This window comes from Nestor notabilis, unplaced genomic scaffold, assembly GCF_000696875.1.
Source record: "Nestor notabilis isolate BGI_N333 unplaced genomic scaffold, ASM69687v1 scaffold11713, whole genome shotgun sequence".
NCBI classification, from domain to species: Eukaryota; Metazoa; Chordata; class Aves; order Psittaciformes; family Psittacidae; genus Nestor; species Nestor notabilis.
Genome location: NW_009922423.1, coordinates 1 through 17,110, shown reverse-complemented (window position 1 = coordinate 17,110; position 17,110 = coordinate 1). Strand labels below are relative to the sequence as shown.

Sequence of the window (17,110 nt, the reverse complement as noted above, 5' to 3'; positions counted from 1 at the left end):
AACAAAAAGCTTCTCAATGAATGTGCAAGAAAGGGGCACACACACGAGCAGAAAACAAGGATAGATGATGACAGGAGTATAAAAATACTGTTTTGATGCTTAGATACAAACTCAGGAAGGCTGAAGCCCAGCTGGAGCCCAATATTAAGCTAGCAAATGGCAAAAAGGGTAATAAATAAGAATTTCCACAGGTGCATTAGTTGCGAAATGAAGTTCAGCAAACATATTCATGCAACGATGGACAGGAAAGTCAGTCTAGTGACAGATGATGTATTGTGACGCCTTCTCCAAGACCTCTAAATGACAAGGTTTGGGAGGGTGTCAGCAGATCAGCAGTGCAGGAACTACTTAGTGATGAGTTACAAGTTGCATCCACACCTACAGGAACAGATGAGATTGACCTAAGGGTGATGAAAGAGTTGGCTAATGTCAACATGAGCCCTCTATCATCTACGAAAAATCACAGTGATCAGGAAACATGTAGACAACTGGGAAAAGGTTAATGTTGTGTCCATCTTTGAAAAGGCTGGAAGTGAAAAAATCCACAGAATTGTAAGCTGGTCAGCCTCAACTCAATGCCTGGAATCATTACGGAGTACATCATCTTGGAGTCCACCTCCAAGCAGATGCAGAACAAAGCGACAATCACAAGTGAACATGGCTTCACCAACCAAAGAACAAGGGTCCAGAGGGCTGCCACGATAATTAGAATCCTGCAGCACATCATCCCTAAGAGGAGGATGAGAGAGCGCTATGTTTATTTAGACTAATGAAGAGGCAGCTAAGGAGTAATTTCAAACTAGCCTATAGTTATCTGAAAATGTAGCTGCAACATGATAGAAAAAAACCCAACCAAACAATACTCTTTGTAGTGCCCAAAGATAATGGCAACCAAAATAACGGCAATCCAAGATAATGGCAATGGACACAAACCTGAGTTTCAGACATTCAGGATGGACTTCAGGAAAAAAAAGTATCATAAGGTGGGTAACATGGCACTAGAACAACATGCTTGGAGAAGCTGTGGAATCTTCATCCTTGGAGTTCTTCAAGACTGGTCCAGACAAAGCTGCAGCTGATTGACCCAGTGTTAGTGACTGTCCTGCCTCAACAAGAAGGCTGGCACTCATGACCTACAAAATATCTTTCCTATCAATATTTCTTTGATGCTGTGACACTTTTCGCCACCCTGTAGCAACTTGTACTAGAGTCCTACTTTTTCAGACCATTCCATCAATTTCTCAGAGTCAAATTATGTCCTCCAATGTATCTATGGTTTTTTTCTAGTTACACTGTAAAATTTGACAAGCAGACTTTTATTCTATCTTTCACATCACTATGAGAACAGAAGTCAGGAAGCAATCCAGCCAGAATGTGCTCTGACTCTCTGTCATAAAAAAAAGATACATCCTCTTAAGTGTTCTCCAAATATTAACTGCTATTATTTTTTAACTCTCTCACCTATAATACTTCCACTTAGCCACTGCTTCCCTAGCTTACATATAAAAGCATCCTGTGAAATGTCTTAAAAGCTTACTAACCTCAACAGGTTATTCTTATAAACATTGTTAAAATTATCAAAACATAGCCACAGAAGATAAAAAAAAAAAAACAAAAAAACTTTTAGATTACCTTTTTTTTATTTGCTTTTTGGACTTTCAACCACTAAATTTTCTCTTTCTATCCCTAAATTAAGACTTGGTTAGCACTCAGTTCTCTGGTAACTGTGTCATAAGACTCCTCCACTGACAAGCTTATGAACTTGTACTTTGCCAATGCAGCTTTCAGGGCCAGTTTGGTTCATAACCACCAAGATACTCCAGCAAGTACGTAAGCTAGTGGCCTCTACTAGACCAAAAATGCTGGGAAGAGCTGTATAAGAAAAGGTGGCTCCATGCAAGAGTGTCCTGCCTCTCTCCACATTTTTCCATTAGTTGAGTTATTCCTGTTCCTCTCTCCATTACACGGAGCTGACAGTATGTATCTTAAACACACAAGCATCTGTTGATCTCTTGCTAGCTTTTTCTCAGTATCTAGGTTAAATTATTTTTTTGTCCCTTTGCTTCCCATCTCTTCCACTCCTAGTCAGTCAATCTTCTTCCTCACCTACAGAGTCACGAACTGAAACCTGAAGCTGAGGACAAAAAAAAAAAAAAAAGAAAAAAAAAGGGAAAAAAAAGAAAAGAAAAAAATAATCAAAACTAGAAGAAAAAATGCCTAGAGACAACTGTTTGGACTCTAAAGTGCCTGGAAAACACTTTTACATTTTGTCCCTTCTCTCATACAGTGATGTTTTCTACTTAACACCCACAAAGACTGTTAAATGTCTCTGGGCAATTCATCCTGTGTCCTTCTTCCAGAGGCAGCTGGCAGACTCCTAACTAGAGTCATGCAGAACATTTGGTCTTATAAGCAGACCCATAGGTCAGGGTGGGGTACATCCTCAAGGATCTTCTGTGAAATCCAGAGGTGAAGGTTTGAATCCATGGACAGTTGCATAAGGCACAAACTCTATTGGCTGCAACCTTAACTTTCCCCTCTTCAGCAGGGGATTATCTTCATGATTCTTTCATGATATATCAGTCCATATTCACCTTTAAAAATAGCTGACATCCAGGATAAAATCTGTAGGAAATGACACTAACGGTTTCTGCGTCAAATCCCAAAAGGATTCTCCTCAGATCTGCCAAATAATGAAGTAGAATGAAGCAGGCTGTCTTGGCCTCATCATCTCTCTTCTTATCTGCTTCAGGTCATAGCTATTTAAAATGCATATGCACACAGGCAAAGCAAAGAGGTGAACACCACTCATGAGCTAAAGCAGCAATGTATTTCCCTTTATGATGCAAGTAAGTGTTAATCCCTTCTACTCCCAACCTTTTGCAGTAAAGAACTTATTTTATGCAGAGGAAAAGAGATTAATCTTTATGATAAACAGCAGGATTTGGGGAATTTTTATCTTGGGGAAAATTGTTTCTTTTTTTTTAGTACAAACTTAACCATACACTAAATGAGCGACATGGCAAGAGAGGCAGTGTATGGCTGAATAATTCCTAAGTTACTACACAATACTATGAGAAATTAAGCCAAAAGCCAAGTAAGAAACCACTAGAGAAATTCAACAGTCCTATTTCCTTCAAGGTTAACTGCCCAGCGTGCTTTGTAATCTCAGAATTAATACTAAATTTTAAAATGATGGCACCAGTTTCTTTATTCATTCAACCAAGCAAGCAAAGTGACACAAAGAACAAAAAGATATGATTTCCGCTCAGGAAATCTGATCCTAGGTTACATTCATTTCCTAAAAGCAAATGAAATACAACCCATCAACCTCTCTCGAGCAAATAAAAGTGCATATTGAAGAACTGTGGCTCAACCAAGGTAACGTTATCAGCAGGGGGCAGCAGGAGCCTTCCTCGAAGCTTTGTTTCATTTCCGAATACCCTGCAAAATCTGTGCTCTTATCTTTCTGTATTCTTGCAAGTGGCTTTTTTTAATACATCCCAAATACTAGGTTCTGTCATCCTCTTCATTATGGGCTAACAGAAAGGCCTTAAGCTGCTGGCTCCAATGCAGATATGAGTGACAAGACGAAGGCACACTATGCTCGGAGAATCTCAGGAGAAAGAAACATCCGTGCTGACCAAGCCCCAAAACACCAGCATGTATAAAAGGAGATGATTTGATATTGTAATTACACCTCACTGGAACAGTCTTACAGACAGTTCAGATTTATAGGTCTCCCTTAAGATTTTGTGATAGTTTATATAAACTGTTCCATTTTCATGTTTTTAAAATGAATCAGGGACTACACTATGACAGCTTGTTAAATTAATAACTAAGAAAGCAAGCTGACACAATGAAATTAATTCCTTATTGCACAGGGGCATACATAAACACCTTGCAACATAATCCTATTTATTTTCACACATAGGGCTTCAAGAGTTCACATTTGGGAATTAATTTTCCCATTTTGAAATTGTAAAAGGAAGAACATTAAAATAACAGAAATGGCTTTGTGTGAAGAACAAAAATGGGGCCATCAAGCAGTACAAAGTCATAGATTAAAAATGGTACTTTGAGATTTATCCTCTGTAGTTTCCCCTGCTGCATGTACTTCACGAAATAATAAATATAACACAAATAAATAATTTCTTATGAACTAGTAATAGTGCAACGCAAAAATGATTAATGCTGTGCAGAACTGGTATCCTGAAAAACCTCACTGGAGTAAACAGAAATAAACCAAATGCTTCTGAATTAGTATGCAGAACAAGACATGTCTTCCTTCACCAAAGTGAAGCTGCTCTTGTAATGTCGCCGGTAATCTGCTTACCTGCAGCAAAGAGCATGACTGCAACTGGTCTGTAGAACCGCCTTCGAGATCCCACGCAGATAGAGATCAACCCAACTAGGAAAGCTATGAGAATAATGGCAGCACCACCCAGCAGCAAAGCAAGAGTAGCTATCTGCCAGTCTAGGGGAAAAAAACAGAGAGAGGAAAACAATAATAATACAATTTCAGTAAAACAAGTCCATAGGTCAGACAGAAATAGCAGAATATGAGGAACACAAGAGGCTGCATCAAGGCTCGAGTAAACAAACAACTGTGCTTCAGATTTCTTTTCTCCTAATTAGTGAAACACCTTTATATAGCAGATGCAACTCAGGAGCAAAATGCTACAACCTCCCATACTTTTTCTAAGGCTTACTCGCCCTCTTTGGGATTTGGCTCCAGTAAGACTGAGTAAGTTGGTCCCCTGGTTTTTGTCCAATTTAGAATGAGAAAGTGAGGCCAGGTCACTATTAGCTAGACCCCAGTCTGCAGTAACCTCCTCACAAAAGACAGTGAAAGTCAAACCTCTGCTTGAGCTGATTAGGATGACATAGGAAGGCTCATCATACACACCTGACACTTGGGAAGCCACATAATATGACTAACAAAAATAAGGTGAAGGTAGCAGATGCTTAAAGGAATAAAAAAAACCCTCCAGACTAGAAAAAAAAAAGGGGGAGGGGTTAACAAACATTAGATGTAGACCGAGTTAAATCTGAAGTCCATTTTAAAACATCAGTTATCTCTCTTTCCCCAAAATCAACTTCTGGATTTGGCCCAGTGTATTTTCTAATTATTTTCATACATAGCGAATGCAGTGATAAACAACATCCTTGCAGTCTTAAATCACATAAATGAAAAATTCCGTAGGATTTTAGAAAGGCATGGGCTTTGTGCTGCCTCTCTCTGTGAAAGACTACCTAAGATCTTCCCTCCCTCCAACAACAGTCATCAAGAAAAAAAAATCAGATCACTCCTATTTAATAGTACAAGGAAGCTAATCAAAATCAGCTTGTGGCAAAAGGACGTCTGGATCCAATGCATCTCTCATTACTTTGAACATACAAGCACTCATACAATATTCAAAATAAAATGTCCAAACGCATGACACAGTTCAAAGAAGAGATTAATTACTTCCAAAATAAATTTAGAGATATTGAGGTTACTAAAAGAAGAATGACAAAAATCCACATTCTCTTCTGGAAAAGAGCAAAAGTCAGTATTTTATAAAGCAGTACATCCAGTTTCAAGAGGGACCTAATCTGCTGGAGACACTGACAGTGCAGTTGTCAGGTTTGGGAATGGAAGGCTGGCAGCTATTATCACCAAAAAGCCTTCGTATATTATATGAAAAAGGATGAAGGAGATTAAAGAAGAAAGTGAACAGAAAAGCTATAAAAGCATTGCTCAAAAAGAAAGTTATTTTAAAGGTGGCTTTGTGCAAGTACACACGTTTATTTTCATTCTTTTTAGACATCCAGACTTTGTTTACTAATACTTTATTATAAAAAAACCTCAACCTTCCAAGCTATTTTACTCCCAAAACCCAAGGTTGGGAACAATCTCTTGTTCTCCTACCATTAGCAGGGTAATCTCCAACATCACAACATTTGCTGTGTCCCCTTACTACTTTACTATTATTGGGATGAAAATGTTATTTTAGTTATGGATGGGAATGTTATGAAAAGTGTTTTTTAATGCTGACATGATCCTTCAGAAACACAAAGTGGTTAGCACACTGATGACTTAGAAAGTATTCTTCCAATATCAGAGTGCATTACAGATATAAAATGTGGAAATAAATAAACAGAATGGACCGCTCCGGAACAACATGAAAGGCATCCCTGCACTAGAAAATTACATAGATACAAAGACTAGACTCATAAATCCATATTGCCCCGAAGTTAAAAGCCGTACCAAATTGATGAAATAAATCAAAATGTCAGACAGGAAAACTCAGAAACTAAGATTTTTTGAAAGCCATTATAAATAATAAAATATTAAATGTTATCTTCACATTGATCAGATGCCAAAGTCTAATGCAAACAGAAGGTGTGCAACACTGGAGTAGCAGCTAAATGGAAAAAAGATGAGTATCCTACTGCTTTCCAAAAACACATTGGCAAGACCACCAAACAAATGAAAATAACTAAGGCAAAAACGGTATAAGCGTGAGGTTAAAATATAGTTTCAACTTTCAGGACATGTATCTGTGGATTTTGGAAAGGTTAAAAAATAAACAAACTACCTCACTATAGTACTGATGTGGGAGGAAAAAGGACAACTGAGTGTTGGGAGACACCTACGCTCCCAACTAAAAAAGAACTGACTTAAACAAAATTAATTTCTTGAGTAAGATAACCTACACTCAGTGATGTTGACAGTAGGACAAAACCAAGGCTCCTAATGTTCCTCACTACTAGCTGAGGATCAGGTATTGAATGTTGTGCTCTGGGCCACAGTGTCTGGAATTGCCTCTCTATTTTGGCTCCAGCTTCCATTCACAGGAGCATACAAATGCTACCAGCCTGTGCCTTGAGCTGCAGCTGAGAGGGTTTCTGCGTAAGGAATATCGTGAAGGTAAAATGTTAGTGCACAAAGAATACTGGACTGAATTTTCCTCTATTGTCTACCATGGAAACTACATGTGTAAGTCTCCTTGTCATCTTAGAAAAACCTTAACTTTCAATTCTGAAAGTCATTTGATCTGGTGACAAAATAAAGCTTATGTTGGATTAAGGAAGTAATATCTTCTTCATGACCCTTCTACTTAACAGCAATTACTTTTTGAGGAAAAACTCCAGGCCACTGGACTTTATCCAAAAGAAAGGAAACATCAAAACTGAATCACTACCCCTGAAAGACAGAACACCCTGTAAGTTAGACAGCTACAACAATATAACCACATAGAGCAAGTGCAGTTTTCTACAATAAAAATATGTAGTGTTCCTCAGACTACCCAGGAATGATTTATAACACACAGCATCAAAATGGGAACAGCAGATTGCTCTGTTACATTATGTTACTGGTACATGGAACATAAACATCATAAACCTACTTTAGAGTATACAAAATATGCTTCCACCATTTCTAGGCATGCACCAATCTTGCAAGTAAGTTACTATACTCAGTTCAGGAAGCTCAGCAGTTTGGTGAGACTGCTTGTTCTCAGAGGTAGAAACATGCATAAACATGAGCAAAGCAGGATCTTATAGACAATAATTATTAGTTTCCTGGATTCAAAACACAATTTGGTTACACTTTAGGAATGCACATCAGTACTTTTCACTGTACATCACTACAGTTTATTTACACCACACATCCACTAAGAAAAATGTTAAAAATTAACACTTCTTGTGTAAGCGCTCCCACAATATAAAGTTTTAGGTTTTAAAAATCACTGTCATCTCAATCATGCGCAAATTAAGTTGCTTTGTTGATTTATAACTGTAGAGTCAACAGAAAGCGTAACTTTAGGTTTTTTCAGTATGTTAATATGCAATATGTTAAGAATTACACTGATGATGCCACCTATCCCATCCAAACAACTCAAATTAACACATTTTTGACAATCGTTAAGCAACTTGAGACAGATTTCTTAAGAAAAGCCTCACTTATTGTATACTAAGTCTGAAAATCCAAACATGTTTTTGTACCACACTAGCAGCATCACAATGTCTACAACCATGGGAAGTATATACTGCTATGCTGACAGTGATGATAGTGTAATTGTAACAATCTGCTTGTTAGTTTAGGGATGTGGATTTCAATATTGGGAAATAAATATAAACGCAAACCTAGGTACTCAACACATTTTCAAAACATATATGGTGTAAAATTTATTAGAATTACCATCTTTGGTTAAAAAAACAGCCCCACAAACTATAATATTGGTTCTTTTCAGTTAATTCCTCATACGTAAGTCAGTGCCTTTTTTTAAGGACAGCTTGGTCTGATTGCTGTTTGGAAATTCTGGCTGTTTCTTAATGATATGGAAGCACAGTGTTAATTGCACATTGAAATGTGCGACCCTCCTCCCTTCTCCCCCCCAAATGAAATGACCTAAGGCTTTAAGCTGTATATTCATTTTTAATTAAGACCAGCTCAATCTGCTGTTTCTTAGGCAAAATAATACTTCTGCACTAAGATAAAATCAGGAAAAGCCACAATAGAAGGAGAAAAACATCTCAAAGTTTTGAAATGTTTAGTAACTAGATTTTTTTTTTTAACACAAGAAAGTGTAATGCAAAAGGCTAGCATTGTCATAGATATAATGTTTCCAGCAAGTTTCCCCAAAATTACATATTTCATATATATGGTACTCTACAGCAAAAGAAATGGTGGACATAAAACATACAGGGGAATATGTGAAACACTTGTGTGTAGGGCTTTTGCAGATAATGAAAGGGAACTGAATTAATCTCTTGGGAAACAATCAAGTATTCATTTCTTTCATAAAATGATTTCCCACCAAGACCTCTCCTCATAGAGGCTGAAATAAGAAAATGTATGCAGCTGTTAAATGATAAAGGTAATGACTGACCACCTTCTAGCACAAAACAAAACCTTGGTAAGTAACAAAACACAATGCCACTCTTGGTTTTCTGATTCATTGCAAAGCTTCCACTTATCATGTACCTGTCCTCAGCCAATAAATATTCTTAGAAATTATAATATAGCATTTAAATTCAAGAATAATGAATTTGAAAGAACGTGTCAAGTACAGCATAGAAAGTTGAGGCACCCACGCATAAGAAATTAAATATAACCCACTGAATGTCACAACAATCAACTAAGATAAATAAGGTAGCTAGAGATATTCCTAATTGCTTCATATTCAAAACTATTACTAAGTTTATAAACACCCATCAACTTAGTCATCAAATAACCAACAAAAGTTTAGAAAGTGTAGTGATTATATAAAACCACAAAAGTAGAATCTAGTTTCTAAAAGTGCATTTGTCACACCATCAGTAAGTTGTCCTCTTTCTTCAGCATGATCAGATGCACATACTTCTGCAGAAGACTTAAGCTCCACTGAATTCAGTGGACATACCGACGTAAAGCGAGTACTGCAGTGGCCATTAAGTTCTCACATATAATTATTCTATGGAAAAGTCAGTCCTTTGGAACCTCACCTGAGCCAAAACGATGGGTTTTAAGGAGCTGCTCAGGTGGATTCTGCTCTGGATGAAAGGCATAGGCTAAAGCTGGGAAGCCCGGTGTCCCTAAGTTACTCAGTCCATATTCCTCTGCGCTTGTATAGCCAGCACCACAAGTACTGGCCTTTGAGACTCCATAGTGTATGCTTCTGCACACTGCAGAGAGAAGTGCTTTCTGGTAGGATCCATATCCAACCTCCAGTAAGTTGCTCTAGCCAGTCTTCCACAGTAAGCCCTTACACAAAAATTGCAATAAAGATTTTCCACATGTTGTCAGTTTGTATAGTATGTTTATTAGTGCTAGCTGCTGCATAGACATACATTTTTGGATTGAGAATAAGGTTTTTCTAAAGTATGAAAATGATTGTGCATGTGGATCCTCAAGTCACTCAGACACTTAAAAAGCGTTGCCAGAGCTGTGGGAACCAGCCAGCTGTGGCTGAATACATAATTTCCTTAAGACAGAACTCAAACACTCTACACCCAGGCATTCTTCTGAAAGCCATGAATTTGAACACACAAAATAACTACATGAGGTCACAGATACGTTAAAAAAGAAGCTGTTCATGGAAGAGAGAAAACTACTTTCTGCTTCTTCACCAGATTTATGTACTGAGCTAGTCCCTAAAAAATCAGCCTTCAGCCACACACAGCAGCAGATGGGACAAAGCCCTTGATAACCCAGGTCTTGCACAAAGGAAGTGGGTTTAAGAGCAAGGCTTTCTCATTGCTCAAATTCACCAGAATTTTGACAACTCCCAAACAGAAATTTTAGCATTTTATGCTGGGTACCAAAATCTCTAATTCCCTGCTGTGGATACTTCAGAGGCTCCACATAAGGCATCAGTCACTTTCCACTTACTGTACAAGACACTTAATAGGATGATTTAGTGCTCCTAACAACGCATGGAGAGTCATTTAGAGCCAGTCAAAGAAAAGGAGAACAGGCACAGAGACGTGTCCAAGAAACAGCTAACGGGTACAAACCCAGGTACACCTGTGTCTTGCTGAGATGCAGAATGCTAATGACCACAGCTGACTAATGAAGGAGAAAAGGCACACACCTCCTCCTTAGATGTAACATACTGGGGCTAGAGGACTTCTCAGAAACTGCAAGGTCTTTGCTTCCCAGCTCCAGACTCAAACCTCTGCTCTCTTTTCCCAGAATTTCTTAACCACTAGGATAGACTGAAACTGGTCTCCTCTTCTGCCTGCTAGACTCAAGATGGAAAACAAGAGGCATGAGATCTATGAGGTTTGCGAACAAATAGGTAGAAGGGAATCCAAATCTGAGTCTTGAAGCACTCCATACGTAACTGGTCCCTTCTAACTTCATGGGGCTGTTTATGCACCAACACAAAAAAAAAGCTAAGCATTACCGTAAGGCAGCCCAAACTCAGGGTTCTCAGTCAGCTAGAGTCACTCTTGCTTGGGTTCCTCCTGTGGCTTTCCTTTTCTCCACAAGAAGAAAACCTGCACTGGAGGGGAGGAGGCTGAATCTGTTCCAGAGAATGTAACAGCCTGCTGGCAAGATGCTCTGCACAGTAGGTACTCTACTACCTACCCTCCTCAGTCTGGGAAGGAGGTGCTTGCTAAGTCAGGGGAATAATTAGGCAGTCTCTGCTCACCTTTCAATGGCAAGCGAACCTCCCCTGCCTTCCACCCAAAGGTGCCACTGAGCATGCAGGACATAGCTTGGTTCACAGAGAAGTGAGCAGCACACAAAGCAGAAATGTTCTCAGTTTCTCAGGGTGGTCTCTACAGCAGTTTTGCATAAAAATGAGTCATCACTTGCTTGATGTCTCTTACAGCTGCCGTATCCATCAGACTATGTGTGGCCCTGAGACTGCTGGACTCAAACTTCCTGTGTGCTTTGAGATGGCAGCAAGTTTTATCTCCCATCTGTACAGAAGATCAGACTGAACAACAAAAGCAATAAAAATATGGTAAGCAACTCTGCTATTGTGCAAAGGAGATGGATTTTGCAAGACAGTCTAATGCTGGGAGGGTTACAAATGTATGAGCAACTTGAAACATAGCAGGTGCTTACTCATCTGCCCACTGACACACATCTCTCCTGAAGATTAAAGATTGGATTCCTTATTTATACAAAATATATACACTTGGAGGGGAAATGGGGGGTGTTGTACACCTGCTCTCTGAGCCATGGCTCGCCTTTATTTCTAAAATCATGGAGTAAAGTCCTTTAAATGCAGTTCACCATCAAATAAAGAGTTAAGCGGTGCCATTATATAAATCTTTATTATTTAAAGGCAACATGCCTTGCACATCATTTTGCCAACAAAGGACTTCAAGACAAGCACAGAATTACAGAAAACCATGTAATCTATAATTCATTCACAGAATAGTACAGCATGTACTCAGGCATTTCTTCCATTGGATACACGGCATTCTTCTGAGATTAGCTCACTACTATGCCATTTTAATTATTGGATATTCATTCATTCAATAAAAAAAAAAAAGCACATATTTACAACTCCAAGAATCTCACAAAAACCTGGAAATACTAGAATTATGTCATTATAAGTGTGGGAGATCTGTTATACAAGCTTTTCAAGAAAAGCTCACCTTTTTTGACCTCTTCTATATATACTACTACATTTTAGTAATCTGAAGGAAGAAGTATACTTCAGGTTGGAGCAGGAACGCAATTATTTCCCACAGTTACCGATGTTCTTCAAGCAAATTGACAATCTTCTGCAATTTTCATAACTCATACCATTGTTCCTTGTGAAAAACAATTAGCATTTAAAATAGTGCCAGGAGTACTTCCCATCTAAACTATGTCCTTTATATTACAGAATTGGAACAAGTGAAAACACATGAAGCAATACAGCTGTATAGACTTTATCCCACCTCCTGCTTTCTATCTTGAATCTTATGTGGTCATCTTTGGCCACAAATCAGTAGCAGAGACAAGGTTACTCTATGTGATTCTAAATATAAAATCTCATCAAATATTGAAACCACTGTATTATTGCTAACACAAGGAACATCTTTTAACTTACTGGTGCAAAACTTCTTTATTTAATAAACACGACTTAAAGAAACAGGATACATTACTGATTTTAAAATTGCAATGAACACAGAAGTAACAATAACCCATTAAAGCTAGAAGTCTTCCTTCTGTTGTTTGTTTTTATGGGGTTGGTTTATTTTTTTTACGAGTGTTATTAATGATAAGACATAGTGCTCTTGACTTGACCAAATAAACACACACAAACTTCATCTACTACACTCAAATGTGCCGTAGCCATGTCTCTTAGTTAACTGGTGAACAGTGGCTGAAATAGTAGCCTCCATCGCACTGAAAAGTCCAGACTACTGAACAGGACTATTAGATCTACCACTCCCACAGGGCTTGGGAAGTCTGAGGCTAAAATAACTGCTCCATTTGTAAAAGAGGGAGCATATCTAAACACAATCTACCTAGGGCTACTGTGAGGGGTAGTTAACAAATTCAAGGCATTCTGAACACACTGAAGGAACCAGGCAGACATTAGGCATAAACACAGTATCAGTTATCATAGAATCACAAAGTAATTTAGGTTGGGAAGAACCTCCAGAGGTCATCCTAATCCAGTTCCCCATGAAAAGCCGGGCCAGATTCCAAGTCATGCTCAACTTCAAAGTTAGAGCAGCCTGCTCAGGGTCGTAGATGCCGAATTTGAAGTCATATGGCTTTTGATTTTATATCCACCTTCAGATGAAGCACTGGGGATGATTATTAAAGAGAGTAATATGCAAAATGACAGACTACAGCTTTCAAAACCAGAAGGAATGTTTTATTAATTCCTCCTTACATTGCATGAACCACTTTCTTCAGACTTAGTAAAATTAAATTTATTCTTATTTTATAGCAAACTATCACCCTTGCTGAGCTTTTTACAAATACGTGTCAACATCAATGCTGAGCAATGGTCCAGATTTTCTAATGAGGAAGCTGCTTTTCAGCTAGCAATTTCCCCTTGGAACAACTCCTTAAACTCAAAACAAGCAGATACCATCCAAGATTATTGAGCCATGTCAATTCAGATATCTGCATCTAATGTATAATTAAGGTTAAACCCCTTCGAGTGCTACTGAATAAACAGCTTCTGATGCTTTTTTTTTTTATTTTGAGAACAAATGATAACACAATTATAAGCATAAAACCAGACACAAGCTGGTTTACTGCACTATGCTGTAAGTTAAGCTTAGTGGTTTGTTCACCACTAAGTTTAAACATGCCCAGAGACTCTGTTGCATGTATTTCCCTAAGAATGTTTTGTCTTTCAAACATTGATGGACAGTTCTTAGAGAGTATAATATTCTTTAAAAAACCCTGAATGTTCCATAAATAGATATACAGGTTGTTAAGTAACAAAGCCACGTATCCCCATTCACTGGAATGAATACAGCTAATTGGTACGAAACCATTCAAATGTATTTTTATATAAGCTATTTTCACAATAAACTGAAATGCTGCAAAGGAGCCATTATTTTCTATGAACAGCATATATGTACTGAAGAGAAAATATACAACATTTACCTATAATTCAGACTCTACAGAACCATTTACATTTTTACATCATATTTGTGCATCTTCGATTATGTGGTTATAACATTATGTGAACTATAATGTCTGCAGTCTATTGCACAAATTCAAATTTACTGTAATTAATTCTGCAGGAAGACGACAACTACGTGTACAGGTACAGACACACCAGGCAGTTGTACATAAAATGCACTTAATTTTAGGCAGATGCTGTGATAGAAATAAATATTCATACATAATTCTTAACTCTTGATAAATCCATAAATGAACCATCACAAATGAGACATAATACAGTTCAAATGAAGTCTTAAAAAAAATTCTCTTCAAAGACACCAAAGGAACACCCTGAACCCTGTAAGTTGGAGTTTTTTCAGCTCTTTACATTGCTATTAGTCAGAATTTTTAATTTCATCAAGGGAAGAGAGATGAGGGATATGCAAGAATACCTTTCTAGCTCCTGAAATTACAGGAAAGAATCTAACAGGTGATTTAGCTAGACCCTAAAGATGCAAAAACAACAAAATCAAATTAAGATGAGATATTTTATAATATTCAGAATTCTAAAAATTTATTTTACCATTTTACATACTTGAACCATCAGTATTGTGAAGTTACTTGAACGACTTTACCAACAGTACGAGTGCAAGGGATTGCTTGCAAGCTATAAAAAAGGCTCTCAAAACAGTGAATGAATGCATGCACAAACACATATTCCAAGCACTAGCAACACTCAAGGGAAACCAAGGGATTATTTCCTCCTATAACAGGCAATGTAATCATGGTCTGTACAGTTCCTTCTGCACTCCACCACTACATTGCCCTTTAGATAACAGTCAGGGGTCCTAAATCTAATTACAACAAAAGTTTTTAATTAAACCTTGAACATGCTTTAACAGCTTCTAGCATGAGCTTGCCCTTGATGGTGCCACTTGAGGTCCTCTCCTTCAAGGGATGATGAAGTAAATCTCTTTAAAACCACAGGTGAAGATGCCTTTTTCCTGTGTGTACTACTGCTTTTCACAGCTAGCTAGCTACAAAGCTTCTTGCACCGGTATCAAGCTAAAGAGCTTTCCCTGTGGGAGCTCTCCACTATCTCCAAAATATACTGCTTTCTAGATTCTCAGTGTAGGAGGAAAGTGCACTTAAAGTATTAAGGCAAGCACAAGAAACGGTCTCAAAGATGAGCACAGTCCAACTTGGTGAACTTACTGGGAGCCCTCATATTGACTTTAATGGGAATTTTAACACAGCAACAGAAGGCAAAGGGAGAACAGTGCAGTTTCTCATATTTCAGGTCTCAGAGTGCAGCACTGTGCCAAACATAAGGAAAGTGAAAGGTTTATTCCAGTCACCTCAAATAAAACAACGATTCACTTCTTCCCCAATAGCTTATGAAACCTGGCTTGACCAGACTGGAAAGTATCTGAGGAAAACAAGTAAAGCGCATACAAGGAACTTGAATAAAACTGGAGAGGCAGGAATTTTTGCACAGGGAAGAAGAAAGCACCAGAAGAGAACACATTTTCAACACATGATATGTAACAAAACTACATTTCATTCCTATCCATCCTCACCCATTCATCTTCCGCCTTCCCATAACAGACAGGTGACCAATAAAGCAACAAAAGAGATTAGTGTCATTTTATGCTGTTCCATAAGCTGCACTGGTGTCTTAATGTCCCACTTTTGTGTATGTACATATGCATGCATGGCAGGGAGATGGATTGAGGGGGGAACCTAATAAAGTATGTGCAGAGCTGGGGGGGGGCGGGATTTGAAGCAGGTTCTCATTCAAGCCATCTGAAAAGTCTTTCTGCAATCAAGGGGATACTATTTCAGGAGACAGGGAGAAGGGACAAAGGATTCACGTTGCTAAGGAGACACGTAGAAGCTGACATTCCTACATAAATTTCCATTTATACTGGGGAAGGAAAAGAAAGCTCTCTGAAGTTTGTGTAGATACCCTGGTAACTGATTGAAAATGACATTTCTTTACAATTTCTTTTGGCATTGTGTGATTTGGAACAAAACCCAAACAAATTCAAACCCTCAAATATTACTCCACAAGGACAGGGAAAAAAAAAAAAGAAAAGAAAAAAAAAGCACAGTCGCAAAGGAACCTGTGCAATTCGTACTCGAGCAGAGATCAGTTATTTCCCAGAACCTACACAAAGATTTCAGAGAGGCAAGGAAAAAAGGAAAGCATCTAGAATACACAGTCAGCCCCTTGCCTTTTTTCCCCAAATATCTTGTCCCTGTATGATTTACCCATCAGATTGCACAGTGATCCACATGGATGAGTTAGCAATGTGAGTGTGTGTGTGGAGGACAGGGATGGGGATAAAAACGGGAAGGGGGTGGAGAGGAAGGGGCTGGCTTCATTTGTCTTTGTTTCTATTGGGACTCAAAAGTTGCTATCACACATAAAGTAAATAAAACAATCTATGAAAACTGAAACAATCATGGTACTACAAAAGAATTTACTGAAAAATATTCAACAGGCAGCTTGTTGATATCATTCACAACCCGTTTTTTAAGTACTCCGAGCAACAGTGAAATGACATTAAAAAGAAAAAGAAAAAAAAGAAAAAAAAGAAGAGAGAGAGAATATGATCAAAAACCTAGAAAGCTTAAGAACAAATAAGCGTCAAGAAATCAAAACGGGGATCATGGCAAACAGGCAAAGGAGCATGAAAGGCGAGGGAAAGATCAGTACCTGCTAGAGAAAGACACACACAAGCACAACCCGGGGGCATGGAGGGAGCCAGACTCCAGGCGTGCTCGCTCTAGACAAAATGACAATAGGGTTTGCCTTAGGAAGCCCCAGCTTTCCAAGATTAGTGACTTCGGAGTATGGGGCATGATAAAATACCTGATCCCCACCAGCTTCTCACTGTATGGGTACAACTACCACAGGGAAAACCAATCAAAACTACTGCAAACTCGGGTTCTTTCGTGAAAACAGTCAAAGGCAGACACGGAACCAGCCACCCTGTCGCCCCCAGCTGCCAACCTCACGCCTCCGCTACACCCCAGGCGATCCCGCGGGCCGGG

At 38.5% G+C, this 17,110-nt stretch overlaps 1 protein-coding gene across 1 annotated transcript in view; it reads right to left on the bottom strand.

Moving 5' to 3' along the window:
- Nucleotides 1-4,477, bottom strand: part of TMEM47 (transmembrane protein 47) — a gene marked incomplete at its 5' end in the record, with an annotated part of 8,598 nt that extends 4,121 nt beyond the window's left edge. Inside the window, one exon of the mRNA XM_010011611.1 lies at nucleotides 4,337-4,477. Coding sequence (XP_010009913.1) covers nucleotides 4,337-4,477 — 141 coding nt within the window. The remainder of the gene's footprint in view (nucleotides 1-4,336) is intronic.
- Nucleotides 4,478-17,110: the final 12,633 nt, after the last annotated feature.